The 27,615-nt window shown below is 43.4% G+C and overlaps 1 protein-coding gene and 1 non-coding gene across 5 annotated transcripts in view; both read left to right on the forward strand.

Moving 5' to 3' along the window:
• The window catches only part of CREBBP (CREB binding lysine acetyltransferase), a 128,128-nt gene that overhangs the window by 54,428 nt on the left and 46,085 nt on the right, over positions 1–27,615 (forward strand). For 2 of the 4 annotated variants that reach the window (XM_088801285.1, XM_088801286.1), the window contains exons 4-7: positions 16,115–16,355; positions 17,687–17,800; positions 25,446–25,688; positions 27,341–27,443. In XM_088801285.1, coding sequence (XP_088657411.1) covers positions 16,115–16,355; positions 17,687–17,800; positions 25,446–25,688; positions 27,341–27,443 — 701 coding nt within the window. The remainder of the gene's footprint in view (positions 1–16,114; positions 16,356–17,686; positions 17,801–25,445; positions 25,689–27,340; positions 27,444–27,615) is intronic. The other 2 variants (XM_088801287.1, XM_074322705.2) reach the window with 1 other exon arrangement.
• Positions 15,727–15,833, forward strand: LOC141569526 (U6 spliceosomal RNA). Its single transcript, XR_012493251.1, has one exon. It is a non-coding gene; the product is annotated as a U6 spliceosomal RNA (small nuclear RNA).

Here is a 27,615-nt window from a genome sequence, read left to right on the forward strand (position 1 = left end):
TCATCACTTTGAATATTTCCTGCCAATCCCTTCTGGCCTGCAAGGTTTCTGTTGAGAAATCAGCTGATCATCTTATAGGAGCTCCCTTGTACGTAACTAACTGCTTTTCTTTTGCTGCTTTTAAGATTCTTTCTTTGTGTTTAACTTTTGGCATTTTAATTTTGATATGTCTTGGTATTGGCCTTTTTGGGGTTCATCTTGTTTGGGACTCTCTGTGCTTCTTGGGCTTGTATATTTATGTCCTTCACCAGGGTAGGGAAGTTTTCCATCATTATTTCTTCTAATAGGTTTTCAACTCCTTGCTCTCTCTCTCCTCTTTCTGGTATCCCTAGGATGCAAATGTTGCTGTATTTGATGTTGTCCCAGAGTCCCCTTAAACTCCTCATTTTTTTGGATTTTGTTTTTCTTTTTTGCAGTTCTGATTGGGTGTTTTCTGCTACCTTGTCTTCTAAATCACTGATTCGATTCTCTGCTTCATCTCATCTACTATTGATTCCCTCTAATGTATTCTTCATTTCAGTTATTGTATTCTTTATTTCTGACTAGTTCTTTTTTATGTTTTCTATCTCCATTTTTATGTTTCCTGTCTCTTTGTTGAAGTTCTCCCTGAGATCATTGAGCAGCCTTATAACCAATGTTCTGAATTCTGCGTTTAATAGATTGCTTGTGTCTATTTTGATTAGTTCTTTTTCTGGAGCTTTGTTCTGTTCTTTCATTTGGGACATGTTTCTTTGTCTTCCCATTTTGGCTGCCTCCCTGTTTTTGTTTCTATGTATTAGGTAGGGCTGCTATGTCTCCTGGTCTTAGTAGCATGGCCTTATGTAGTAGGTGTCCTGGGGAGCCCATGGCACAGTCTCCCTCATTACCTGAGCCAGTGTTCCAGGTGTGTCCCTTGTGTGGGTTGTGTGTGCCCGCCTGTTGTGGTTGAGCCTTGGTTGCTGTTTGCGTGTCAGTGTGAGGGACTGACTCTCGGGCTGATTGGTTGTGAGGACCAGCCATGTCTACAGTGGAGGAGCTGTGGTGCAGGGGCTGACATTGTGGAGCAGCATTCGCTTTAGCAGGGCTCTGGTGCCTGCCCAGTCTGCCCTTTGTGTATGTCGTCCTTGAAGGCAGCTAGGTGATGCTCCAGCTGGGTCTGAAGCTGGCTACCGGGCATGCCAGCCCTGGGGTTTCCTGGGAGGGGCCCCGCCACAGGCCAAGTTCATCTGTAGTTTGTGCCCTGCTGGGGCCACCTGGCATGAGCCACAAAGCAATCTGCAGATGGCTGCCACCGTGCTGGGCTTCGAGATGCCTCAAGAGGCCAACCTGCCAACTGGGGCCAGCTTTTGGTAGTGCCAGACTTGGGGCTGCTCAGAAAGAGGTAAGGGACACAGTGAAGCCAGATGCTGCTTGTTTGGATTTTATGAGCCTTTGAGATTTTAGGAAAGACCACAGCATGAGCCAAGATAGGACGTTTGTATGGAAAAACCACTGGAAGTAGCTTGGATGTGCCCAAAATTTGGGTGGAGTGGGCGAACGGTGTTAGCTAGGTTGATGGAGACTCAGATATGGCGGCCACCTGCTTCTGCACGCTAGGATAGGGGGAGGGCTCAACAAAGAAACAATGAATTCTGCAAGCACGTCGTCTGGGAGAAAGCTAACTCTCTAGCCGTCCCCTGAAGCCAGACAACTCAGTTCCTCCCTGTTTGTCCCTGGCACCTTTTGAGCTGCTGCCCTAGCACTGGAGCTCAGAGCGAGTGAGTCCATCAGTGAGTAAGTCCATGCACGGGCCCTTTAAGAGCAGTGCCTGGGACTCCAGCCACCCTTCGTTTCACTCAGCCACAGTCTCCGCTGCTTTTCACAGCCAGAAGTCATGGGGATTTCTCTCCCGGACACTGAGACCTTGGGCTGGGAAGTCTGGTTTGGGGCAGGGACCCCTCATTCCTCTGGTGGGGGACTTCCCCAGCCGAGTTATCCCTCCTGATTCTTAATGGTGACACGTGGGTGTGGAACCAGCCCATTCACGTCTCTGCCCCTTACCAGTCTCGAGGTGGCTTCTTCTGTACGTCCTTAGTAATAGGACTTCAGTTCAGCTAGACTTCAGGTGCTTCTCAATGATGGTGGTTCTGTAGTTTAGTTGTAACTTTGATGTGGTTGTGAGAGGAGGTGAGCACAGTGTTTCCGCCTCCGCCATCTTGACCGCCCATATTTCTCAGGGAGTTTACATTTTCTGCGATGAGCTGTCAGTGGGACGGCTAGGTAGAGATGATTCAGCCAGTTCTCCCTTTGTGGAGGGAGAGAGTTCATGACTGAAGCTCTTTACCTTTCTCTGCAGTCACCCTCTTGATTCAGTAGTAGAGCTAAGAGAATCAGAGATGGGGTTTTCTCACACTTTCTATCTGTTAGTGGTTGAGGCTGTCAGTAAATGCGCATTGATTGGTGTTACAGTCAAACAAAGGACATTCATCTTCCAAGGACTCAATCGTGTCTATGAGACGTGGGTGTCGTAGCTGACTTGACAGAGGGTTTCACGTGTCTACATTCTCCCTGAGATTTCCCACCTATGAAATAGGAATTATCGTTGTAACCTCTCAGTCTAACTAACCAAGATATTAATGGGAAAATAGCTCCTTTTGCACTGCAAAATAGAATTCCTTTTAATTCCAAACAATAAGGGGGAGTGTGTTCTTTCAGCAGACCTCGCTGTGCACACACACAGCCGCTGAATATCTGACGTGCCGTTTGTGGTCGGTCGGTCGGTCGGTCAAGGCCAGATCAGCCAACTCTGTTCTTCCCCGGGCCTGTTGTGGGAACCTGCCCTTCCAGGACTGTCCTGTTCCTGCCGTACATATCCAGAACCTAAAACAAAGCCCCCTGCGCCCTCAGCTCAGCCCCTCTGAGCTCTGGGGGCAGCAGACCGGGGTCCGTTTCCAGCCGTCACTGGAGGGACAGTAGCGTGGGCCGCAGTGCTGGAGACTGTCACCTGAGCTTGCTCAGGGACCCGGAACACACTTCGTTTGGTTTCAGACTAAGAGCAGTTCCTTCTCCACGACTGTCCTGTTTTGTAGTGTAGGAAGCCCTGACTTCACATTGTCCTCCTTTTCTCTTGTCCAGTCCTCTCCAGCTCACTTCCCCATCCTCTCTCCTTTACCCACGACTTGGTGGCAGAATCCCATGGCTCCGGGTTCCCCTGCCTGCCTCTGCTGCGCCGGGGACTGAATTCCCAGCAGCGATGTGCTTACTAAGGCCAGGGTCAGACTTGCCTGGAAAGAGGTTTCTGGTTCCCTTCACCTGCACCACGGCTGGTGCGGACCGTGGGGATGGCCCGTTGGTTTGGAGCAGGGCTTCTCTCAGCACTGTTGGCATTTGGGGCTGGACCATTCTCTGCGTGGGGGCCATCCTGTGTCTCCACCCACTAGATGCTCATAGCATTTTCCTCTTCCCCCTTCCTCCCTCCTCTTCCCCCTTCCTCCGTTCCCAGCTGAGAACCCCTCCTCTGGGAAATGGTTAGGGGAGGCAGTAGCAACAGCATGTCATCCCTGTGTCTGTCTGCGTGACATCTAATAGGAATAAAACCTTCTTCTTCTTCTTCTTCCCTGTCTCTCTCCCCCTCTGTCTTTCTCGGCCTTATCAGGCCTTGTCAGGCCTTGTCAGATGTCATCATAAACTGAGTATATATTTTGGTCTGTGGCAGCTACACTGTTGTCCTGCCGCCACTTTCCCACAGGGGCACGTGGGGACTTTGTGAGAGACCCACAGCAGGTGCCTTTGGAGGGCCGATTCTGAGTGACGTCCTCAGACATTTACGTGGGGGGCAGGGGGGCGCTCTGCTACGGGGATGTCTGTATGCACCACGACCGGTCTCAGTCTTCATGCTGTTGGGGCAGGGACCACAAGGGACGAGCAGAGAAGCCGGACAGAGCGCACAGTTTGCCTAACACCTTTCTAAGTGCCATCACGCCCTGTGTTTTACCTTATTCTTGCAACAGCCTTTTGAAAGACACCGTTGCATGTCCCATCTTATAGATGAGGGAGTTGAGGGTCTGTCTGAGGGCTTTGTAGCTTCCCATCTGCAAAGCCCAGGACTGTTTGGTTATGTCTGGTGTCATGTTAGCAGCTCTGAGTCCACTGGGAGTGCTCCACTAGCCTGTGCTTACATCGCTTCTTTGTAGTTCTTTGAACGCGTTCTGTGGTCTTCCCTGAATTTTCTGAATTGTATCTGGGCCCTGGAATCATAGATGTTAGCACAGTGAAGGAAAGCAGTTACCAAAAATCTTAAGTCTGAAAAAAAAAAAATGCAGCCTTGAACTCACTTGTTTTGTCATGCTGTGGGGGCCATCTTTTGAGGCCCAACTGGATTTGGTGTACCAGACAGTTAGGGTCAGGACTCTAATGCCTGAGCTCTTCATGGAGTGATCTAAGCCACGTGGTCGTTGACCAAGGAGCTCTTGCTTTTCTCCTGTCCTCATTTCTAGAGAAGTCCAACGTCCTTGGGAGGTGTTAAAAAGGGCGGGAGGAGGGGAATGTGGCCGTTCCTTTAGTTTTCCACATGTGGAATGCCCTCGGGGCCTCGGTGCACCTGGAACGCAGGTGTGAGCGATGTAGAGCTGCTCCTCTTTTCATGAAATTGGGGGTGGGGGGGCGATGTGGAACAAATAATTACAAAACGCGAGGTCCCCGGCGGGTGTGAGTAACACGCAGTAGTTGAGGTTGACCCAGGGACCTCCTGAGACGGAGCCGTGGGAGAAGGCTGCACCGAGGAGGGAGATTTGAGAGCAAGATCAGAAGGATGAGCAGAAGCTACGAGACGCCAGGGCGCTGGGGGAGCCTCGGCTCGTGTAGGCACTGGCAGGCGTCCAGCGGGAAAGGTGACTTTCAGTGTGAGCGAATGTTGGGGACCAAACTAGAGACAATTCAGAGAGGGCCGTGGTGGCAGTGACCACTGCAGTGTTCCAGGCTACAGGAAATGGTGGCCTGGAGTTGGTTGATCATAGTGGGGGAAAGAGACTAGAGGTTTGCCCCTACAGTGGATGGGTAGCATCGCCCTGCGAGGGGACTTTTGGTGGCTGGTGGAACTGTTTACAGAGCTGGGGGAGTAACAATTGGAGGGTGATGAAGGGGCGGGCACCAGTAATTCCACTGTAGACGTGTTCCGTTCGAGATGCTTGTGGGGTGTGCAGGTTGGGGTGTCAGGCAGACAGGTGGGCAAACCAGTCCAGAAGCTGCTGTCTGTCTGGGAGTCTGGGAGCTGCGGTAACCATGGTGCAGCAGGTGAACCAGATCGCGCAGGGGAAGAGCACAGGAAGAGAGAGCAGGTCACGGAGGAGCCAGCAAAGGGCACGGGAGGGAAGTCTGCCCCGCAGCTGAAAGAGGAGGGTGTTTGAAGCGGAGGAAATGATGCGGTCGAGGTGACTCACATGAGGGCAGAAGAGTGTCACTGGAATGTGCAGGCAGGTCTGTGGGCACGTCATCGTCCGCTGAGTTCAATGTGACCTGCCGTCACAGTGCTCTGTCGTCATCCTCTGGGACGCGCTGTGGGAGCTCTGAGCGGTGGGGCCCCTGTGGCAGGTGGGGTCAGCGTTGAGGGCACATACGGGTGTATTCTCAGTACAAGATTCAAAAGCAAACACCACATTTTCCTAAATTTTCAGGTGTATCTCATTGCACCTCTGTCTTTGGCCATTTTATTTGTCATTTCTTACCTTTCTACAGATTTTTGAAGTTTGTTAGAAATTTCACCATATAGTATTGTGATTCTAAGATGCACTTTTTTCAGCATATCTGAAATCAGGATGTTTTAGAAACAATCAAGTTTTAGATCTTATAATTTGAATTAATAAGAGTGACGTAACTATTAAACATATATTCAGTATACAGTTTTCCAGGACAGCCTACATGGACAGAAAAATTTATTTAAATTTTACTAACAAAGGAGTAGGAGCAGGTTTTGGAGGGGGTGGGGTTGAGGCCGGTGGGGACCATCTCGAAGGACAAGTCGTTCCAGGGCAGTCCTCTGGAAGAGGGGGCAGCTGATTCCTGGTGACGGCGTCCCTCTTGCCTATCTTTGGATTGGGTTTTCTGCCATTTTCACCGGAAAAAGTCCTGACACAGAGTGAAGGAGCGTTTGCAGGAAGAAGGCAAACTCAGCCACCAGCGGGGACTGGACTAGTCAGCGGAGTCATTGCTGACCTTCACCAGGGCCTGTCCAGGGGCTTTAGGGAGCATTGTTTTGAAGTGGACACATCTTGGGCTTATCTTATTTGAGGTGTGGGGCCCCGGATGTGGTCTTCTACAACGGTTATTTCTCATAGGAAGTTCTTATGTGTGACTTTTCTTTTTGAGAACTATGTTATGGAGACTTCACTATTCTTAAAGTTGTAGCACAGATTTATCAGGAGTGCTGCTTATTTAAAATTGCGCATGCGAGTGGTATTAGGAGTCGTTTCAGGTCCATGTCAGAGAATTGAAGTGGAAGCTCTGGATGAGGCTCCCAGCTTACTGCTGATCCACGTCTCTGAACGGAAGGAAAGTGTAACTGGTGCAGGGGAGGCTGCAGAATTGACTTCTGAGTCCTGCCAGAACAGCGGAGCTGGGGCAGTGCTTCTGGCTTGTGGGGGGCAAGCTGTCCGTTAGGGCCCTCCAGGGGTGGCTGCACCTTGGAGTTAGTTCTGTCTATTTCTCAAAGCATATCTGTGTCAGAGTGACTGGTGCCTGGGCCAGTGGTTTAGGAGCTCTTAGAGGAGGGCAAGGAATCTGTGTTTCTGTGGCCACTGTTTGTGAAACTTCAGTTTTCTTTCTTTCTCAGTTTTCCAATGTATGTCACTTAATTCCCTCTAAGGCAATTCAGGATAATTGCCAAATAGATGGGCTTATTCTTTCTCTTACACTGCAATGTGCACTTTTAAACAGCTCCTCTGTTGACTGTGATGTAGAATGTTTCCGAGAGCCACTGTCCGCTGTGGGGTGGGCTTGCTTTGTTGGTCTTTGTGTCACCTCAGTACGTTAGAAGGCTTCCCTGTCCTCCCCACCCCCTTGTTTGTCCTATGCTCTCATAATTTTCTGCCCCCTGTATCCAGTTTCTGATCACTAAGGGATCAAGACGTGAACTGATCAAGCAGGGTTAAGCCTGATATACCCTAGGGATTCCCTGCAGAGACGCTCCTGTTCCCATCACAGCGCACACTAGCCCCTCGCGTGTCCTTCCCAAACAGGGATTTAAAATCTCTGGTGGCTTCATAGTTCCCTCTACCCTAGGATTAAGGTGAACACTTCTGTCACTCATGGAAATGACATAAGTAGTCATCATGTCAGCTGTTCCACACGAGAGCTGTTCCTGTGGAAAACCACTCTGGCTATGAACTGTGCCTCAGTGATTGAATTAGAAAACAGGGTTAAAAGTTGGGAAGTAAGCGTTTGTCCATAATTATTAATAATCCAAGTGTTGGTATAATTTTGGGAGTTTACTTCTGTTACTTTCATTTTACTGCCTCCACCTGACAAAATGTGTATGTAGAGCCTTTGAAGAATAACTTTTAGCCTAAAATTCTTATCAGTAGCTATATAAATCCTTTCTGTTGTTTAAACTCAGCCCCTTCTGTTTTGGCAATGTTTTTCAGCTGAGAAACATAACCTAAGCACAAAATATGATCGGTTACAAATATCAGGAAACCATAAATTGAGAAAATGTAACAATCCTTTGATATCTGTAGGTGTTGCAAGTACTCAGTCAAGGTCATTTAACTTTCCAATGTGGGTTTCCAACCACCAGTGTTTTTTCTAGAGTATGATTAGTATAGCCCTTTTTTCAGCGAAACCTTTTAGGTAGAAAGAAGCATTAATTATCAACAGAGACATTCAGCTCGTTCACTTCACGTAAAGTAGATATCCAGTAGGAAGACTCTTAGTGTCTAAACAAGCCGTGCTGCATACCTACCAGCAACTAGCATGGGAACGTGTGCCTGCCTGTTAGCGGCACATACTGGCGGTATTTACCGGGTGTTTCTGAGAAATGAAATGACCGTTAGAACTCAATGGATAGTACATTTAATGGGTCTGGATGGGGACGGTGGTAGCTACCAAAGATGTAAACACAGTACTTTAGTGTATCTGAAGAGTCAGGAATCACAGCAGTCTTTTCACAGCTCCAGTCACCCGAACTTCTTTTTACCTTTTCCACAATCATCTGAAATGGCCCTAAGGCTCAAGTCACCAAAACCAATTTGTCCGTCAAATGGTTAAGTTACCAAGTTAACAAAAATTTATAATAAATATTCTTGAAGAATATGTTTTTATATATTGAAAATTTTTAGTAAATTGGTAATTCTTGTGAACTGGTCATTTGGTCAGTGGGCCTGATATTGTTTAAAACCCCTTAACTCAGTTGAGATCTGCTTGGCTGTTGGAATAGATCCAGCTCCTTCTTCTACCTTGTAGGGTATTTTTGTGTAGGAACAGGAGCAGAGAGTCGGGGTTCTGTCCAGTTGTCAGTCCTACCTTTGCCCTCCAGCTCACCCGTTGAGTTTTCTTTCTTAACCATTTGTTTTCCACTGACTTGGAAGATTACTTAGAAATCATTTTGGTCCAACTTAAAATAATATTATTATTTTCCTATTGAGTTTAAATCTTAAATTGTAAGGTAATCTTATTTTTAAAAAATCAGTAAACCCCAAGCAAAAAGAAGAAACATTATTTTATCCATCCTCTTTCTTACCAGTTGATCTTTATCATTTCAAAGGTGGTGATCACTTCTTCCCAGTTCGATAGCTGTGTGCATTTAATGAGCATTTTCTTTATTTTATGACTCCAAAGCTTTGTGTACCTAGCTGTTCTAGGGCCTTTCTGGGGGAATCAGAACAAGCAAATGTTGCAGAGCAGTCCCTGGTCCCACCTGGAGTTGCCTTTGGTGTCTGGGTCTGGACCCATTGGTGACATAGAATTTGGGGCCAGGTTGATCTGAAGGTATCCCAGCCCAACATGCATTTGGGGCAATGGTTGTGTGGCAGGATGAAGCACTTTCACCCCCCGTTCTGCCTTGGTCAGTTCTGTTTCTTAATTGTTTGTGCTTAAGCCTTTGCAGGCATTATAACCTGTTCTTGGACACTTAATGGAAAATAACTTATTTTTCTAGGAAGAATGCTCGGCTAAACTTTATTATATGTGCTACTGTGCACATCTGATTATATCGTTAGGATAGAATACAGCGTATACAGTCAAATGGGGTTGGTGCTGATTATTCAGACCTATGTAACAATAGCAATCCAAATAAAAATACATAGTAGCTACCTTAAAAATTAAAATACTAGAGTAAATATAAAAGATTTGCAGTTCAAGTTGTTTGATAGACTGTGGTAAATGATGGTTGAGTTGTGGTGACAAATGACACATGTAAAGAGCATGTGGCTCAACCTAGCAAAGACGGGAATGAGGTGAGCAGGTTGTCCCCCTCTTGCCACCATGTCAGCGTGCCTTGTGTTCACCTGCTGTTACTCGTGACTCAAAAAATGCTAACATGCAGGGGGAGCCACAGTTGAACCAGTGTGACTCCCACACCATGCTAACCAACCTCCTTCCATGCTTAGGAATTGCATGTGAGCTCATTCGAGTTCCAGAAAGGCATGTTGCATATCCCTGAGGGCTTTTGCTGGGTACTGTTCTAGTACCTTCCAACAAAAGCCGCGTGCCAGCTCAGCAGGATTACGTGGTGCTCCTTAAGGTTCAGATTATCATTCTGTCCTCTGACAGCAGAAAATTGTGTCTTACTGTTTTGATTTGCAATTTTTCTATTACTGGTAAAAATTATGTTTAGAGACATACATGGTTTTTTTTGTTTTGTTTTTTATTTGTTTGTGTGTTTTTGCATTCAGTTCCTGTCCTTCTGAGAGTCTAACAGAAAAACTCGGGTGGAGGAGGTGGTTTAGCAGTGGAGTCCCCACCCTTAACCTCTCTGCCACCCACCTTGACAGAGGCCTGGTCACCTTGCTGCCACCACCGAGTGCACCACCTGAACAGGGTGCACCCCAGTTACTTCTCCTGTAGGGTGGGGCTGGGGGTTGGGTATTAAATGAGCACTGAACACAGAGCCTGACGCGAAGTACTTGAGAAATAAAGACTGGCCGAGATGAGGAGAGGAAATAATACCTGCATTATTATTTGCCATGTCTTGTGTGTTCGGTATTTTTTCCTAGTTTGTTGATTGCCTTTACATTTGTTCCTCGCAGTTTGGGTCCTGGAGGGAGTGAAAGTTCTCTGTAGTCTGGCCTCTTGCCCTTCTCTTTATGGCACGGCCCACCCCTGCATCAGAATCACCTGTAGGCCTTGCGCTCTTAAATGCTTTGTCTTATTTTCACTGTAAAACTGCGTGCATGTTCATTTTGGAAAATCTGGAAAAAGCATATAAAGCTAAAAATAGTGACACTCCCCCTATGGAACTTTAAGGAAGAGAACTGCTTCTGGCTCCACCCCAGATTTTCGAATCATAGTCTCTGGAGGGAGGAACGGGGAATCTATGTTTGAAGAGGTCTCACTGGGGATTGGTTAGGAACCACTGCTTTGTATTTTTTTGATGAAGGCCTTTGCATTACAAAGGCGATAAAGGCCTTCATCTTTATTTCCTTCTTCTGCCTTTACGATTTTATTTTTTATCTTTGATTCTTCATTGTTTTCTATGGATGCTTCAGATTCCCCCACCACCACCACCACAACCCCCCCAAAGTGGAATGTTTTTTGGTTGTAAAAATAGTAGATGTTTGTTGTAAAACATTCAAACAATACATAATTTTAAACATGATCCCATCCCTGCCCAGAGATAACCACCAGATAATCTGTAGGTTTTTCTAAGAACAGATACGAGCATACAAGGTTCATAAGGAAACAAATAACTTTATGGTGCTATCTATAACTTTCTTTTTTAGCTCAATATGTTAGAGAGAGCTTTTCATGAAAGCGTAATGGTCTAATGTGTTATTATAACAATCATTTTATTACATTTCAAAATATTTTGTAGGTTAAGAATCTGGTCAGGCCTTGGCTGGGCCATTCTTTTGGTCCACATAGCTTTGACTGGGGTCACTGAGGGCTGCCTTATTTTTAAAGGCTGCATATTATTTCATTAGGTCAATAGCCACAATTCGTTTAATTAGTCTACCTTTGAAAGGCAGTAAGGCGTTTTCCACTTTTCATTTGTTAAATCAGGTGTGATGCCTGTCATTGCACATACATTTTAGCCAGTTCAGTTGCTTCCCTAATAATAACTCATAAGGAGTGGAACTGCTGAATCAAAAGAAGCACACATTTTTCTTTTTGTTACCTGTTGCTTTCCAAAGTCATACTAAATTGCATTATCACCCGAGTCCCTGAGAATTGCTGTTTCTCTGTATCCTCATCAATACCAGTTATTACTACCTTTTTGTCGTGGTCATATTGATAGGTAAAAAATGCCTCTGTTTTAATTTCATTTCTTTGATGATTAGTTAGATCAAACTTTTAAAAGTAGCTTTTATTGAGATATAATTTATATATGGTATAATTTCCCTCTTGAGAGTATACAGTTCAGTGGTACTTAGTATATTGTACAACTGTCACCATAGTCAATATTAGAGCATTTTCATCACCCCAAAAAGAAAGCCTGTACCATTAGCAGTTACACCCTATTTTCCCTGATCCCTCAGCTGGAGGCAACTACTAATCTATTTTCTGCCCCTATGGATTTATCTATTCTAGACATTTCATAGAAATGGAATCATACAATATGTGGTCTTTTGTGACTGGCTGTTTTCACTTAGCATAATGTTTTCACAGTTGATCTGTGTTGTATAATATTCCATTTAGGATATATCACGTTATATTTTTCCATTCATCAGTTGATGGGCATTTGAATTGTTTCCATTTTTTTGGCTATTATGAATAATGCTGCTACAAACATTGTGTACACGTTTTTGTGTGAACATATGTTTTCAGTTCTCTTGGGTATATGAGTATACTTAGGAGGGGAATTGCTGAGTCATATGGTAACTCTATTTAACCTTTTGATGAACTGCCAGACTTTTCCAAAGTGGCTGCTCCATTTGACATTCTAGAAGTGTATGAGGGTTCCAATTTTTCCATGTGCTTGTTACTGTCTGGGGCTTTTTTATTGTAGCCATTCTGCTGGGTGTGAAGTGGTATCTCATTGTGGTTCTGATTTGCATTTCCCTCATATCTAATGGTGTTGAGCATATTTTCATTTGCTAATTGACCAGTTGTATTTTGGGGGGGGGAATGTCTGTTTGTATTCTTTGTCCATTTTTAATTAGGTTGTCTTTTTATCATTGAGTTGTGGAGCTCTTTGTATGTTTTAGATACAAGTCCCTTATTACATCTATGATTTGCAAATGTTTTCTCCTATTGTTTGGTTTGTCTTTCACTTTCTTCATAGTGTCCTTTGAAGCCTAACAGTTTTTAATTTTAATGACGTTCAATTTATCTTTTTTGTTGTTTGTGCTTTTGATGACATATCTAAGAATTTATTGCCTAATCCAAGATCATGAAGATTTACTCCTATGGTTTTTTCCCTAAAAGTTTTGTAGTTGTTAGCTTTCACATTTGGGTCTTTTATTCATTTTAAGTTTTGAGTATGATGTGAAGAAGGGGTTTAATACCTTCATTCTTTTACATGGATATTCAGTTGTCCTATCCTTTTCCTCACTGTTAGTTGAAAAGACTATTCTCTCCATTGAGTTTTCTTGGCACCAAGGCATTGAACATTTTAAGTGCCACACATAACCTTTTTGGAAAACAATTTGGCAACATGTATCAGGAGGTTTAAGAATGGTCCTGACTTTTTATTTTATTTTAATTATTTATTTATTTTTATTAAATTTATTGGGGTGACAATTGTTAGTAAAATTACATAGATTTCAGGTGTACAATTCTGTAGGTCCTGACTTTTGACTCACTATTTCCACTTATCAAAAACAATCAATTTTTCCCTCAGTTTTTCAACTTTAATCTTACGTTTTTATATTTTTTCTTATCCTCATTTTAAAAATATTCTTTACTTTTTCTAGCACTCTTATCGATTTTAATCTATTTTTATTCATTCTAATTCATCTGGAATGTATTTTTATATTTTAAGGTGATACTAAGGATCAATGAATGTATATGTATCTTTTCCCAGACTTCTTAAAAGAAATCTATCGCTTTATAGTTTCGGTATTTGGCAAGACAGATTTCTCCCTTTATTCTTACTGATTTTCAAATTTTTTTTGTCTATTACAAAAAAGCAAAGAAAATTGCATAAAATGTATGCATTACTGTTAGGGGAATTTACAACACCAGTTTTTGTTCTGTATTTTTAAAGGGAGATTCTTGTCTAAGCACTTTTCTTCCCTTCTCAGTGCCTGCCTGGGCCGTGGGGACTGCAGGCAAGTTGGTGGAGTCTGAGGGTGCTTCTGACATAGATTTCAGGCCACTTGCAGTTCCTACAACCCTTCCATCTCATTGAGCAACAATCTGAGAAGGAGGAAGTTAAATACGCCCTGTGTTTGTAAGCCCTTTGTAAAGTGGACCAGTCCTGTACAAGTATGTGGCTTTACATGGGGAGGGCCAAACACAGGGACAGGAGACATATCTTCTGTTCCATTTTGCTGTTGATTCAGCGTCACCCTCCAGTTTACTTTTGAGACACATGTAAACAATGTGTAGAGCTCATTAAGCATCTACAGATAGATAATAGACCATGTTTTGAATGTGCTGTATAGTTTCCAGCCGTGCTGTTTGTACATGTTGAGGTTTCAACATGCCGTCAGGTATAGTTCAAAAGATGCTAAGAACATCCCAAATGAAAAACAATGTGTTAACCTTTAATAACTTAAAAACAATCTGTTTATAATTTAATTGTAAGATTAGGACTTTTTACCTGACTTTTAAAATATGATTGATTGATTCATTGATTCATTGATTCATTGATTTTTTTGTATATAGCATTTCTGTATTTTGAGAAACAACAGGAGGAAACTGGCTTGGTCTCTTTAAGTCAGTGTCGTGCAAAAGTAAAGGGAGAGGTTGGCAGTCAGTATGTGAAGAACCTTAAAAACGATAACCAGGTGTAGGGTGTAAGCCTTAATTGGGTCCCGATGTGTGAAAACCAGCTGTAAAAGACATGTAGACAACTGGAGAGATTAGTATGTGGACTAGGTATTAGCGGATATTAAAGAGTTGTCGCTCATTTTGTTAGGTGTGATAATGGTATCCTTTCCTCTCTGCTTTTCTGTTTGAAATTTTCATAACTGCAAAAGAAAGAGACCCAAACAAGGATCATCTTACATTTCTCACATTCTTCTGTTATGTCCATTCTGTTCATTTCTGCTTGGACTTTCTAGTCCATGGGAATATGCTGATCAAGGAGACTTTTCACATCGATAACTGAATGCTGCTGGAGGCATAGTCAGTAGCTATTTGTTTGTTGAAACTTTATTTTAAATTGTGAGAAAAGGTGGGAGGGAGGTTACAGTTTATGCTCAGCAATGAGAGATTGTATAAATGAATGTATAGCCATACATTCATTACAAATCATGCTGTCATACTGTATGAGACAACCCAAAGGTGTGGGACAGAACCTGGAGTAAAGACAATGCCAAATATAAATATTTGTCATATATATGATAGAAGACTGTGGATAATGGTTCATACATATGCATGTACATAGTAGGAAAAAAGACTGGAAGAAGAAGAACCTATCAACACTTTAGTAGTGGACTCCCGGATACTAAGATTTCAGGTGTTAGTTATTTCCTTAGTAGTTCTGTTGCTTTCCGAATTGTCTACAGTGTGTATATATACTTTTATAATCAGGAAAGATAATCATAAGGAAAAGAGGCTTTTTCTCTAAGGAGCTAAGTCCTGGTCCGTCAGGAAGCCCCTCCTCTCAGGTAGGACTCTGCTTTTGTTCGGGACCATGGTTCAGCTTCAAGGAGCTGTGCTCCTGAGCCCAGCCATGCAGCATTTTTACACGCTTGTTTTCTGAGTTCTGTTTCAAAACAGAAAACCCTATCACTTTTTAAAAATGAGCTTTGGTTCATTAAGAAATATTTTATACTTGTTTTTTATCGTGATTGCAAGAATGTAGTTTTGATTCTTAATTTGAAGAGTCGGAGTGATGGTATGTTTTAGGGGAGGCAGTGAATGTTGTGAAATCAAGCTTGGAGATCTATTCTCAGAACCTTAGAGTTTGTCTGAAGAATGTTGGTAGATTGTACAGAGGAAGAAGATTCCATAGGTCACCTTTGCCGTTTTCTTTGCAGTTAAGTGGTATAGTCAGTCTGACTTGTTATTTTCAAAGGATGAAAGCAACTAAACTCTATTTCTGTATCTTTAGCAGATCATCAAATACTATTTGAAAATACTGTTAGATGTCTGAGTGGAAATTTTAATGGAAGGAAAAGCATTTCATAAGCATTAGCAATTGTACTAGATAGTCATATTAAAGATAAGTGTCATATTATCCTTTTAGGAGAGGCAATGAATACTGCAAGTATTGTCCTGCTGGTCACGAGATTGTGAATGAATCCAAAGGGCGGCTCCGATTCTTTGCTGCATCGGATATTTTTCCATTAAGTTGAACCACACGAATTTGCCAATGTTTGGCCATTTAGGCCTACAGAAACAAGTTCCATATGGCTTAACCTAAGATAATACACAGCTTTTCCAGCACAAGTGTATATTGTAGAGTGAGTTGGGTTTTGGTTACTGCAGTTAAGAAAAAGCGCCATTGTGCTCGCCTCGGCAGCACATATACTAAAATTGGAACAATACAGAGAAGATTAGCATGGCCCCTGCACAAGGACATTACACCCGTTTGTGGGGGGGCAAAAAGAAGCATCTATACTACAACAAAAAAAGAGTAAGCAGCATTTTTTTGCTCTGAGATAATCAAGCGCAGGTGAACTTGAATCGGCCTTGCTTCTCAGTTGGTTTATTTCTTTGCTTCTTTATCTTCCTTAAAGTCTCTGATGAATTAAAGCGAACCATACATACCAGCTGCCCTCTCTCTGTGGCCAATATTATGCATCAGCTTTAACATTAGTTTGAAAAGTAATTAATGAACATGACTTGGAACTCTAAACCTTATTAAAATGTTTATTAATTTGTTTTATTTTAGTCTCAGATGCAAACATCAGTGGGAATTGTACCCACACAAGCAATTGCAACGGGCCCCACTGCAGATCCTGAAAAACGCAAACTGATACAGCAGCAGCTGGTTCTACTGCTTCACGCTCATAAATGTCAGCGACGAGAACAAGCAAACGGAGAGGTTCGGGCCTGCTCTCTCCCACATTGTCGAACCATGAAAAATGTTTTGAATCACATGACACATTGTCAGGCTGGGAAAGCCTGTCAAGGTAAGTGCCATTTTCTGAAATCCTATTGGCAGAGCTTAGGATGAAATTTGTCCTTATTCTTAGGCAGCGTTCTTGTTAATAAGGTTTCCGCAGCCTACGTCTCCACAGACCATCCAGTCAGATGCCACTGCAACACTTACCTACTGAGGAGAAAGGCAATTTTCTTTTATAATAGTATTCTGTGACTTTCTACTGGATGAGGCTGTCCCTGTATTTGTTCCTTTCCTCCTTCCTCTGTCATGGAAGACATTTGTCACTTCTTGAGCACTGTCTTCATCATCAGTGTCTAGACTACAGTTCTTTTGGGCAGCGTAGCCAGCACACATGCACACACACACCTTCCCTCGACCCGGAGCATCTGCACCTGTCTTGCAGTTGTGTCTTGTGTTCCGACTGCCGGGGCCTGCGGCCTGTTCCTCCACACTTTCGTCTTGAGGCTGATCAGATCCCAGGGGACTTGTCCTGGGTGATATCCGTGACACGGGGAGCTGCGTACTGCATCGTCTCTGCCACCTCCTTCCTTCCCCCCAAGGAGGGGCTGGATCAGGCACATCACGTGCCCCCCTTTCCCCTCTTTTATGGCAGACCCCTCAGTTCTGAAGAAAGTGTTTCTTACTAACGGCTGTACTTTCCTTTCATCTTTATCCTCTTTCCTTCTCTTCTTTCTTGTGCTCCTAAACCTTGGGGGAGAATCTCTCCCTGATCTCCCTCTCTCCCTTTGTGACATTTGTGACAAAGCCTAACCCTGATCCTGATGGAGAAGCCGAGGTGGGTTATGTTAGACCTTTAGAAAGAAATCGCAATGCCTTAGGATGGAAGTGAAGATATAGACTGAGAGTAACCAGGTTTAATTTCCCTCTCAAGTACCTTGAAAAGTGCCTGGGGTCCCCTTCAGAATTTCCACAGCCTCCTCATTTGCTTTTCTATCTGTTTCTTCAACTATAGTATTTAGATGATTTCATCCTTAAAGATAATGTAAAATGTTTGTGTTAAATAGTGACATTACAGAATGATTTGTTCTACCTTTCATTCCAGTTGTCCAGTACTTCAGGTCAAATAGGTTTGGTTTTTTGTTTTTGTTCTGTGGGCTGAATCTTAATCACCATCATTCATAACATTGCTTCTATGGGAAGTTTTTGTTTGCAATTCTCAACAGTCGACTTACAAACTTTTTGGAAAACAGCCAGTTTGTAAGTTGAGGACTGTCTGTACTGTGTTATGGTTACACTTGTTACCATTTTCTTATGGAATCTGGCATTATAATTTAGGTATAATTGAAAGTGTGACGATTTGGATAGAAAAATAACATCTCGTTGTTTTTCTGGTCATAGTTGCCCATTGTGCATCTTCACGACAAATCATCTCTCATTGGAAGAACTGCACACGACATGACTGTCCTGTTTGCCTCCCTTTGAAAAATGCCAGTGACAAGCGAAACCAACAAAGTAAGTGAGCATTGGGGGTAGAGAAGCTTGGAGATGAGAAAATAAGCTATTTCCGAGGAGAATACAAAGCGTAGGTAGGGAGCAGGGCAGAAATTACTAACCACAAAATATAGTGGCGAGTGGAGACATACAGTGACAAAGGATGAAGCCGAGCTTAGCGAGTAGACAGATTGTCAGTGTCCTCAGTGGACATGGTCATTTGGGAATTTCCTTCCCTGCCCCACCCGAGCCCCCACCTCCTGCACTCTAGAATTGGCCACAGTGGGGCAGTGCAAGAGAGAGGCGGGTCGCCAACACGATGACTCTTCTGTTTCTTGACAGATACTCAGTATCTGAGGATTTGAATGTCATGTCACTGTAATTACAGCAACTTTTGGGGCCGGGGCGGGGAAAATAAGGGACGCTTCTTTTGGAATTGGCAACCCCTTATCCTAAAGTAAGTTTGGGAACTGTGTCCTAGACAAGTCAGTCAGGCCAGGTCAGTATAGAATCCCACATGGAGACATTTGAGAGGTTTCCCTCCTCCTTGGAGCTGCAGTTCCCAGACCTATTTGCATAACTAACAGTTTATTCAGCACAGATTAAGAGTGTTTGCCCCAGACTGGCCACATCGGATCATTCCCATTGTTTTGTCATCTTCGAGTCTGTGTAGCCCTTAGCTGATCGGTTAAGCAGTGTGATCCCTGCTCAGAGGGCCGATGTGTGGCTCCCAGGGGTTCCCTGTCGCCATCAGAACAACGAAAGGATGAGCATCTCTTCCCAGTTTCCAGTCCTTTCCTGTCATTTCAGAAGTAGAACTGTGGTCTTTGGGGGTGTCCCTCAGTCTAGACAGAAGGACGTGCTCTTCAGTCTCCTGTCACCCTCCGGCTTCCAGCACAGCGCAGCCTTGCTCACCTTCCTCCGCCTGTACGTCTGTGCCCTCTTGCTACCCATCCCTGCTTGTGTTCATGACTCTCATTCTTCTTGATCATCTTCCTCAAGACGCCACTGCTGCCTGGAGAATGTATGCCACTTTTCTTTCTGGTTGTTTCCGAGTGGCACAGGGAAAGACGGAAAAGCATGTTGTTCCTACGAGTGTCAGGGAGCGGAGAAGCGGTGATAGCCTACGTGCTTTCTCTTTAAGTCCAGCGAGCCGACTCCGCAAAACTGTCTGTGTCACATAGAAGAGACATAATGGGCTCATGGGCTTGTTTTCCTCCCTCCTTCTGTACAGAAGGAGTCTTACTAAGTTGCCTTTAAAAGTCACTTTCCAAAATCAGTTAAATTATTCTTTGACCAAAGTTTGAATTAATACACAGTATTCCATGATATCTCTTATATAAAGTGATGGTCTGGGAATCTGGGTCTTCTAGAGAACAGATACTTGGGACAGTAGTTAGAGTGAAATACAGTCTGTTTTTCCTCCAAGTTAGTATAAAACTGTTTTTGTTTTTTTTTTAACTAGTGTATTGTGATGGTTACAATTTCTTGTGTTTTAGGATGCATTTCAGGAATAGGCTTTTGAAGTGCTAAAATATTCATTGTCGAGTTTGTAGTTGTACAGTATTAATTCCATGAATAATGAGTTACTGCTTCATTCTGAACTTTTAATTTGGGACTTTTTGTTTTTAGAATGTGTTGCCATGACAATTATAAACTTTTGTGATTTCTCTTTTTAAGAAATGCTGTGGTTTTTGTTTAAAAAAGAAAAGAAACGTATGTGGTTTTTTGTGTGTTTTTTTTAACATCCTTATAACTGCTTGGCTGTTGTGACAATTTATCTAGTGCGTGCTCTCTGAAGTGGTAAACCACAGTGTTTCTACTAGTCATAATGTAAGGTGTTACCAGGGTGATTTTACAATACAAAGTCACGGGGAATGTTTACATTAATTTTGTGCAAGGTTTTGGTAATTTTTCATGAAAGAAATGAAAGCACTTATTTTAAAAAAAAATTCCAAAGGCTTCTCAAGTTAGGTTTCAGCTTTGAATGTATTCTTTTGGCTCTGATACTATCATTTTGTGCCTATAGAGGAGTTTGATATGACGAGTGAGGAAGTTTCAGCATTGTCTTTCTTGTAAATGTTTGTTGATGTTTTTCAACAATCGTAAAGCAAATTGTACTCATCACGGGTAAACACTGAGGATAGGGTAAAGAAGAAATGTGGATCCAACCCTCCAACAGCTGCAAGTCCGAAGGACTGAAGTCAAGACAAGTCACCAGTCCTGGCAGTTCTCGGGGGGCAGGGGGGCTTGATGGAGCCCAATTTCAATAACAGAACAATAGAACATTCTAGACAGCACGGGTGTCTGGACAGCTGCCATGCCTGTGAGGGCAGGATCTGACAGCTCAGAGGTGCCTGTGCAACAAGCGAGGTGCTTCAGGGAGAGAAGCACTGTTGGTAGTGAGATGGGGAGGATCCGTGGGGACTGAGACCCACCTGTGCCCACTGGTGGAGTGTGTGCCCTGTGCCACCAAGGCTGTGCTTTCCAGGCAGCATTTCCAAGAGATGCTCTCCTTACCTGAGCCACACATTCCACTACCTGACTTTTCTCATTAATTTCTCTATGGAGAGAACCTGTCAGAATCACCTGTGGAGCTAACCTTGATGGTCTTTGAAATGAAACCCAGACATGGTTACCTTTCTGGCCTATGTTGAGATTTTGTTTGCTTTTTCTTTGTGTTCTAGAGATTCTGTAATCACTGATCTTGACCTATCCATCCCTTAAGAAGACATTCAGATTGTATTGAATAATTAGGATTTTCAAGGTGTCTGGCTAAAGTGGCATGTGACTCAGTCAATTCCAGGGCACAGGGTGGCATGGAGGACTGGAGCTGTGTGGACACACGACCAGATTCCCTGTTCGAGCTCGTGTTGCCTCATCAGTGAGGTTCTTGCTGCTCCGGGTGTAGTTCTCAGACCAGCTGCACAGGCCCTGCCATATTGCTTGTTAGAAATGCAGACACTGGGGCCCTGGTCCAGACTCTGTATTAGAATCTGTGTTTTAACAAATTCCCAGGTGATTGGTATGCGCGTTAATGGCTGAGATGCCCTTCTTTGGATGCCTTGAAGGGCTGGGTCGCTGTCCTGGAGCTGTGGAGATTGGAGTCATTCTCTGGGAGAAACCGAGGGTCTCCCAACTCGGGAACCCACAAGGACTGTCAAATGGATGCCACGGGGTCATTCCCAGAGCCAAACAACCCACTCACTGCTGGGCCCTAAGCCCATCCACAGTGCGTCAGTCAGCCGTCTTCCAGCCTGTTGCTTGAATACCTCCACTGGCGTGGTGCTCACTACTCGGCTCGACTCTTCTAATTGTAGGCACTCTGATTGTTTGAAATGCCTCCTTCATGATATTGAGTCCAACTCTACCTCCTTCAAACTTCCACTCAGCGTAGCCTCTTAGGTGCTCAGTAAGTGTTTGTTGAACAGGTTCTTGTTCCACCCAAGAGCTCTTCACAGATTCTCAGTCACCTCTTTTGACAGACTGGTTGGGGTGGAGAGCAGAGGGGGCAGTGGAACCTAAGTGGGTGTAGGGACAGAGCGGTGGGCTTCTTTGCCCCTGACTTAAGTACCAGTCATTGGTGATATGTTTAATTGGAATGGCTTTGTCCTTGCTCTTCTGTGTAACAGTGTTGCCTCCTCCTGAGTCAGTTGGCTTTTAAAGTAAACCTGTTGGCGGGCTTGTGTGTTCTCACTCAGTGGTGGCTTGATGGGCGGCGTGGTACTGGGGCTGGTGGATTCCCTTTTATCGTGTCCTCTGCACGCGAAGACGCTGAAATGGAAGGCAGGCCCAGTGCACACACGCCTGCGCGGCATTGTGTGGAAACAACTGCAGAGATGTCTGCAGGTCTGAGGAACTTCACAACTTGCTCAGTAGGAATCTGAGTGGTAACTAGATGGTAGCTGCTTTGCCTGCTTCGTGGTGTGTCCCGTGTCCCCCGCCACCCTGATAAAGCTGGAATTTAGTTTGTATCAGTTTTCGTTGGATTTCCAAATTGAGTTCGGTTTCATTGAGAATGGGGACTGAGGTTCCTGGTAAACTAAATGTCGCAAGGTGACAGGGTAACTCGATGGAACCTGCAGTAGGACAGTCTTTGTGCTCTGGGAGGACTGCCTTGGACTTACAGGACAAGTGACAGTGAGTCCTAGAAATAGCCCACTACTAAATGTGGCCTTTTCCTCCCTAAGTCCTGCGCTCCTGATGCAGCTCCAACAGAAGAGTGATGGGGTCATGGAGGCATTAGGGGTTGGTTTGAAGGAATGCCCGCTGATACGACACTGTGTAACCTGACAGTCGATTGTGTATGAAACTGTATAGCGTTAGCTCTAAGAAAGGAAAGAAGGTGCAGAAATGGTGAAAAGAACGCGAGGTTTTGACATTTAAGAAGGTGAACGTCAGTAATATATAAAATTGATTGATGTGGACGGCCTCGTTTCTTGATGATGTCAGATAGACGAAGCATTGCTGTTCGTACACTCCTGTCATTCTTGTTCAGTCCGAAGCACTCCGTGCTGCAGGGCGGGGGTGAGGGGTCTGAGGAAGGCCAGTTTCCCGCTACGCTGCTGCGGCTCCCTTGACCTCTGCTGGGCACCTCCACATACAGAGGCGACGAGCTGCATCACAGGCCGGTCCCACCTTTAGGGAATGTACAGGGAAGACGAGATGAGCTTGATTTCTGCTGCAGGGTCCAGAGCTACATTCGTTTTATATTCATTAGGTAAGTTGTTGTCTCTCCCAACAGACCATATGCTCCATGAGTGCAGGCTTTGTGCGCACGCTGTATCCTGGAGCCTTGCAGAGCGCCTGGCATACAGTCTGCACTCAGTTGGAGTGAGCGACTGAAAATGTGAAGTGTAAATGCCCAGAGAGAAGCAGAGACCCAGTAGGCACTGTGTGAATTCAGGGAAAAATGACTGCTGCCCGAGAGTGAGAGCAGGAAAACATTCATGGATGGGTGGTAACGTCTTTAGCTCCCAGAACAGCTCTAGGTTAACAGTTTACCTGTTAACTCCCCTTTCAATCATCACCCTCACAGTAAATGTCTGTGTTTTCTTAGCCTAAAGTATTGTGTCATCTGTTAGCCGCATTTTGACTCAAATTGGGCCATGCTTAAATGTCAAAGGCATTTTTTTTGTTGTTTGTACTTTGTTTTCTTTACTTCTTTTTTTTTTTTAATTGGGGAAGGGGAACAGGACTTTATTGAGGAACAGTGTGTACTTCCAGCACTTTTTTTTCCCAAGTCAATGTTGATATCCTTCAGTCTTAGTTGTGAAGGACACACTATTAGCTATTAGAAAAAATATTTTTAAATCAAACTGGCAACCTTGTGCCGTTCAGCTTCAAGTTGTCCTTTCAGTCTTAGTTGTGGAGGGCGCAGCTCAGCTCCAGGTCCAGTTGCCATTGCTAATTGCAGGGGGCACAGCCCACCACCCCTTGCGGGAGTCGAGGAATAGAATTGGCAACCTTGTGGTTGAGAGGACATGCTCTGACCAACTGAGCCATTTGGGAGCTCAGCGGCAGCTCAGCTCAAGGTGCCGTGTTCAGTTATAGTTGCAGGGGGCACTGCCCACCATCCCTTACGGGACTCGAGGAGTTGAACCGGCAACCTTGTGGTTGAGAGCCCACTGGCCCATGTGGGAATCGAACCGGCAGCCTTCGGAGTTAGGAGCACGGAGCTCTAACCGCCTGAGCCACTGGGCTGGCCCCTGTTTTCTTTACTTCTGATTGTTAGAAATGTCAAGTTCCAAATGCTTACTTGTCTTCTGATAGGTATATTTTCTTTTGAAATAAAAAATACAATACTGTTTTACATTTAGGAAATAAATGCTTTTATCACAAACACAAAATACAGTGACCAAGTCATCGGCTTCCATGGGAAACGCTGGCTGCCCCAAAAGTGGCATTGGATTTGGGAATGGCATTCACCCTAAGGATGGCATTTGGAGAAGTGTGGATGAAAGTGGAATAGGAAGAACATGTCACTAAAGCACAGCTCTTGCATCCTCACCCAGAAACGGAAGATCGCGTAGATACCTTGTTTCTTTCGAGTCCTCTCCACAGTTGACCACTGTGTGTATCAGACGTAGTCTGGGTCTCTTCTTTCTTATACTACAGGTGATAGAAAAGTGAATCGTCCTATCGTAATTACTTTTCTGTTTACATCCTAGTACTTTTAGAAAATGTAGCATGTCGGTTTCGGGTGTACAAGGGATACGTGTTTAAAGTTTTGGGGTATATCAGCTATTAGGAAAAATATTTTTAAAGATATTGTACATGACTTATTTCAGCTACACACTTGTCATAAAGTATACCTTGGGAATTGCTTTTCATTTATAATGAGGTGCTTGCTGTGTATATTTGTGTCTAATAAGCATTAATGAGTTTGAAATCTGAATATGCTTATTAGAAAAATTAATAGTATGGAATGCGTAATTACCAATATTTTTTTTTACACATTTCGGTTTAATTAAGTTACTGTGATAAGTATTTGAATTGTTTATTTTATTGTTGCAGTGATGGTTGAACGTGAGAATATTACTGTTACACATAATGGCCTGATTTTGAAAGAAAGGCTTAGTGATAGTGTTTTACGTATGAAAGATCGTATGTTATAGTATCAGTTTTAATAGCTGTTATTTACAATATGACTAAAGTTTGAGAGAATTAAAAAGAAAGGAACTGTTAAGAAGAAGAATAAATAATGTGCCGTAAAACTTTTGCCATATTATAAGTGCTCACCAAATAAGGACATTTGGATGGATGGATGGATGGACAGACTGACGGATAGATGAATTGAATGCGAAATAACCAAGGATTTACAAGTTTTGGGTCATCTCTCAGTTAACTGAAGGCCTTGGAAATGGGGTTCTTTATGTTGCCACAGATTTTCCTTTAGGGAAACTAAGGGTGGCTGTGGAAGACAGAGCCATTTCCTGAATATCAGTGGTGCTGAGGTGATAACTGGGTAAATGAAAATTCCTTGCAGAATTGCCAAGCATCCTCCCATCCATTAATTTCAACCAGATCAGTCAGTCAAGTGCGCTGTTTCTTGACCAGATTTACATAGAGCTCAGCATGGTGCCCTCCTGCATAGGAAACTCACAGGAAAGAAAGGTGTGGCACGAATGCAGTCACTGTCCATGTAAGTTATAAGGAATTATGATTTTGTTACTTGGAAGATCTCATCTAGATATCACCTCTGCTCCTTCTGTACCTGTACAGGTGGGCAGTGAAGGACCCAGGGGCAGTGGCAGCAGGAAAGGGGCTTCCTTAGTTCATCTCAGCAATGGCTGACAACCTCCCAACGAATCAAAGCACTTTGTTTTCACGTTTGCCATTTCCCTAAAACTGACTTCTTACAAGTCTCTAGACTTTAATATATATTAATTTTTATTAAGTGATCTGTGATGTTATGGTCTGTTATTTCTAAGACAGAAGCTTGGATTTTCTTTTGCTTTTTGCTCCTTAATTAGTGCCGTGCAGAATAGATGAATAGAACAGGACCCTGCTCTCTGCATACCTCCTTCCTCGGTAATCTTGTTCTAATGCTGCTTCATGACATACATAGATTGTTTTCGGATAAATTTTTACTTCTCAGTAGTTTCTAAATTTATGGGCTTCTCTCTTTTACTTACCTTTTTCGTTTGTTTGTTTGTTGTTATAGCCATCCTGGGGTCTCCAGCTAGTGGAATTCAGAACACAATTGGCTCTGTCGGTACAGGCCAGCAGAATGCCACTTCTTTAAGTAACCCAAATCCCATAGACCCCAGCTCCATGCAGCGAGCGTATGCTGCTCTTGGACTCCCGTACCTGAACCAGCCCCAGACGCAGCTGCAGCCTCAGGTTCCTGGCCAGCAACCAGCACAGCCTCAAACTCACCAGCAGATGAGGACTCTCAACCCCCTGGGTAGGTGAAGGAACTCTCAAGAACTTCTTTGTCCAAATGCAGCACTGGGAATGACACGTCTTCCTGGAGCCTGAGACTGTTTTTAGTTACTGTTTTTACTTTAAATTCAAAGTCATATATGTATATATTATTGTGTTGGTATCTCTTAAATGTTTGAAATAAAAAACTTCCAGGTAAAAGCTAGTGTCCAATGTAGGGAACATGTTACAGGCTTATAAAAAGAAGAACGTTTGCAAGTGAACCAACATTTTTGTTGCTTGCTTATGCCATTTCTTTCTGAACGGTTTTCTTTTTTTTTTTTTTTTTTAATTAAATTTATTGAGGTGACAATTGTTAGTAAAATTACATAGATTTCAGGTGTACAATTCTGTATTACATCATCTATAAATCCCATTGTGTGTTCATCACCCAGAGTCAGTTCTCCTTCCATCACCATATATTCGATCCCCCTTACCCTCATCTCCCACCCCCCACCCCCCACCCCCCTTACCCTCTGGCAACCACCAAACCGCTGAACGGTTTTCATAAAGGGCATTTCATATGGCTCGGAGTGCCAAGTCTCACAAATTAGAATTATGGTTGTACCACTTGTATTGACTCCCAGTAGACCATTTATTAGATGGAGAACTTGTAGGTGGTCTGCCAGTTGTAGCAGGTCTTGGATATGGGCTGTCGCACAGCTGGAGGTGACCAGCGTGAACGTGGTCAGCTTAACAGGAGTCTCACAAAATCTCTCCTGTCTCAGCCTTCTCCATGTACTAGAATTGCCGGGTGTCATCTCAGCCTCTTATTTGCCAGTGTTTGGTCATTTGCTCACACATCTCCACAAATTTTGCCAGCTCTGCATATTGTTTCCTTAATAATTTTTTCTTTAAATCGACATCATTCTTTTGAACTTGGGCTTATGCCAAGCAGTTATGTCAGTCACGTTAAATCAAGGTTGTAGTGATACTTTTGTTCTTTTCCTAATACAGCATTTTAACCTTTAAAGTGACTCTTAACAATGACCAATTAAAAACATCTTATTTGTTGCTTTTTGGAGAACAACTTCCCTAATTCATATCCAACTTCTACTGGCCATGACCCTGGATTGGAATGCTAAGACCTGAGTTCTAATCTAACTTCTGTTGATGGTATAATTTGGGACAAGACTATTACCTTCTCTAAGTCTCAGCTTTTTTTCTTACTTTAAAATGAACGCTGTAGACAAATTGACCTCTTATGCTTTTCACCTGCACTAATTTCTATGATTTTATTTTCTGATACGAAAAAAAAATGGACACATATTGTGACAAGTCAGCTTAGTTGCTTAGGGTTTGATACTAATGTAGCCAGAATCAAAATCTGGAGCTGAAATGGACCATTTCTAGTATTTTCCACAGCCATAGAATGCACTTATGATACCACCTAGCCTCCATAAAGATGCCTTATTTTAGTTACAAAGTACAATGTGAAGGAAACTGCAACTTAATTTATACAAGTCAATCAATCACCATTATTGAAAGTAGAACTCCCAGAGTTCCCGCCATAGTGTTCATTATAACATTAAGAATCACTTATTCACATGGTAACTTGTTTATCTGTTTTCAGAACTTCTAAATGTATGTTATAATTTAGGAGTTGATTGATGTCTTTTCTTTCTGTCTTTAAAGGAAATAACCCAATGAACATTCCAGCAGGAGGAATAACAACAGATCAGCAGCCACCAAACTTGATTTCAGAATCAGCTCTTCCAACTTCACTTGGAGCCACCAAGTAAGACCCAAGTTTCCGTCAGCTCCTCTCTGAGTGACAGTCACACATGAAAGTGGCCTGGGGATCACATAAAACTCATGATTCTTTCTAAATATGTGGCAGAGAAAATAGTTTGGGGAGGGGATGCAATTTTTTCTTTGAATTATAAAGGTAGAGCAGGTAATATTAATAG

Source organism: Rhinolophus sinicus, chromosome 10 (assembly GCF_057876585.1).
Source record: "Rhinolophus sinicus isolate RSI-liver-muscle chromosome 10, RSI-T2T, whole genome shotgun sequence".
NCBI lineage: Eukaryota > Metazoa > Chordata > Mammalia > Chiroptera > Rhinolophidae > Rhinolophus > Rhinolophus sinicus.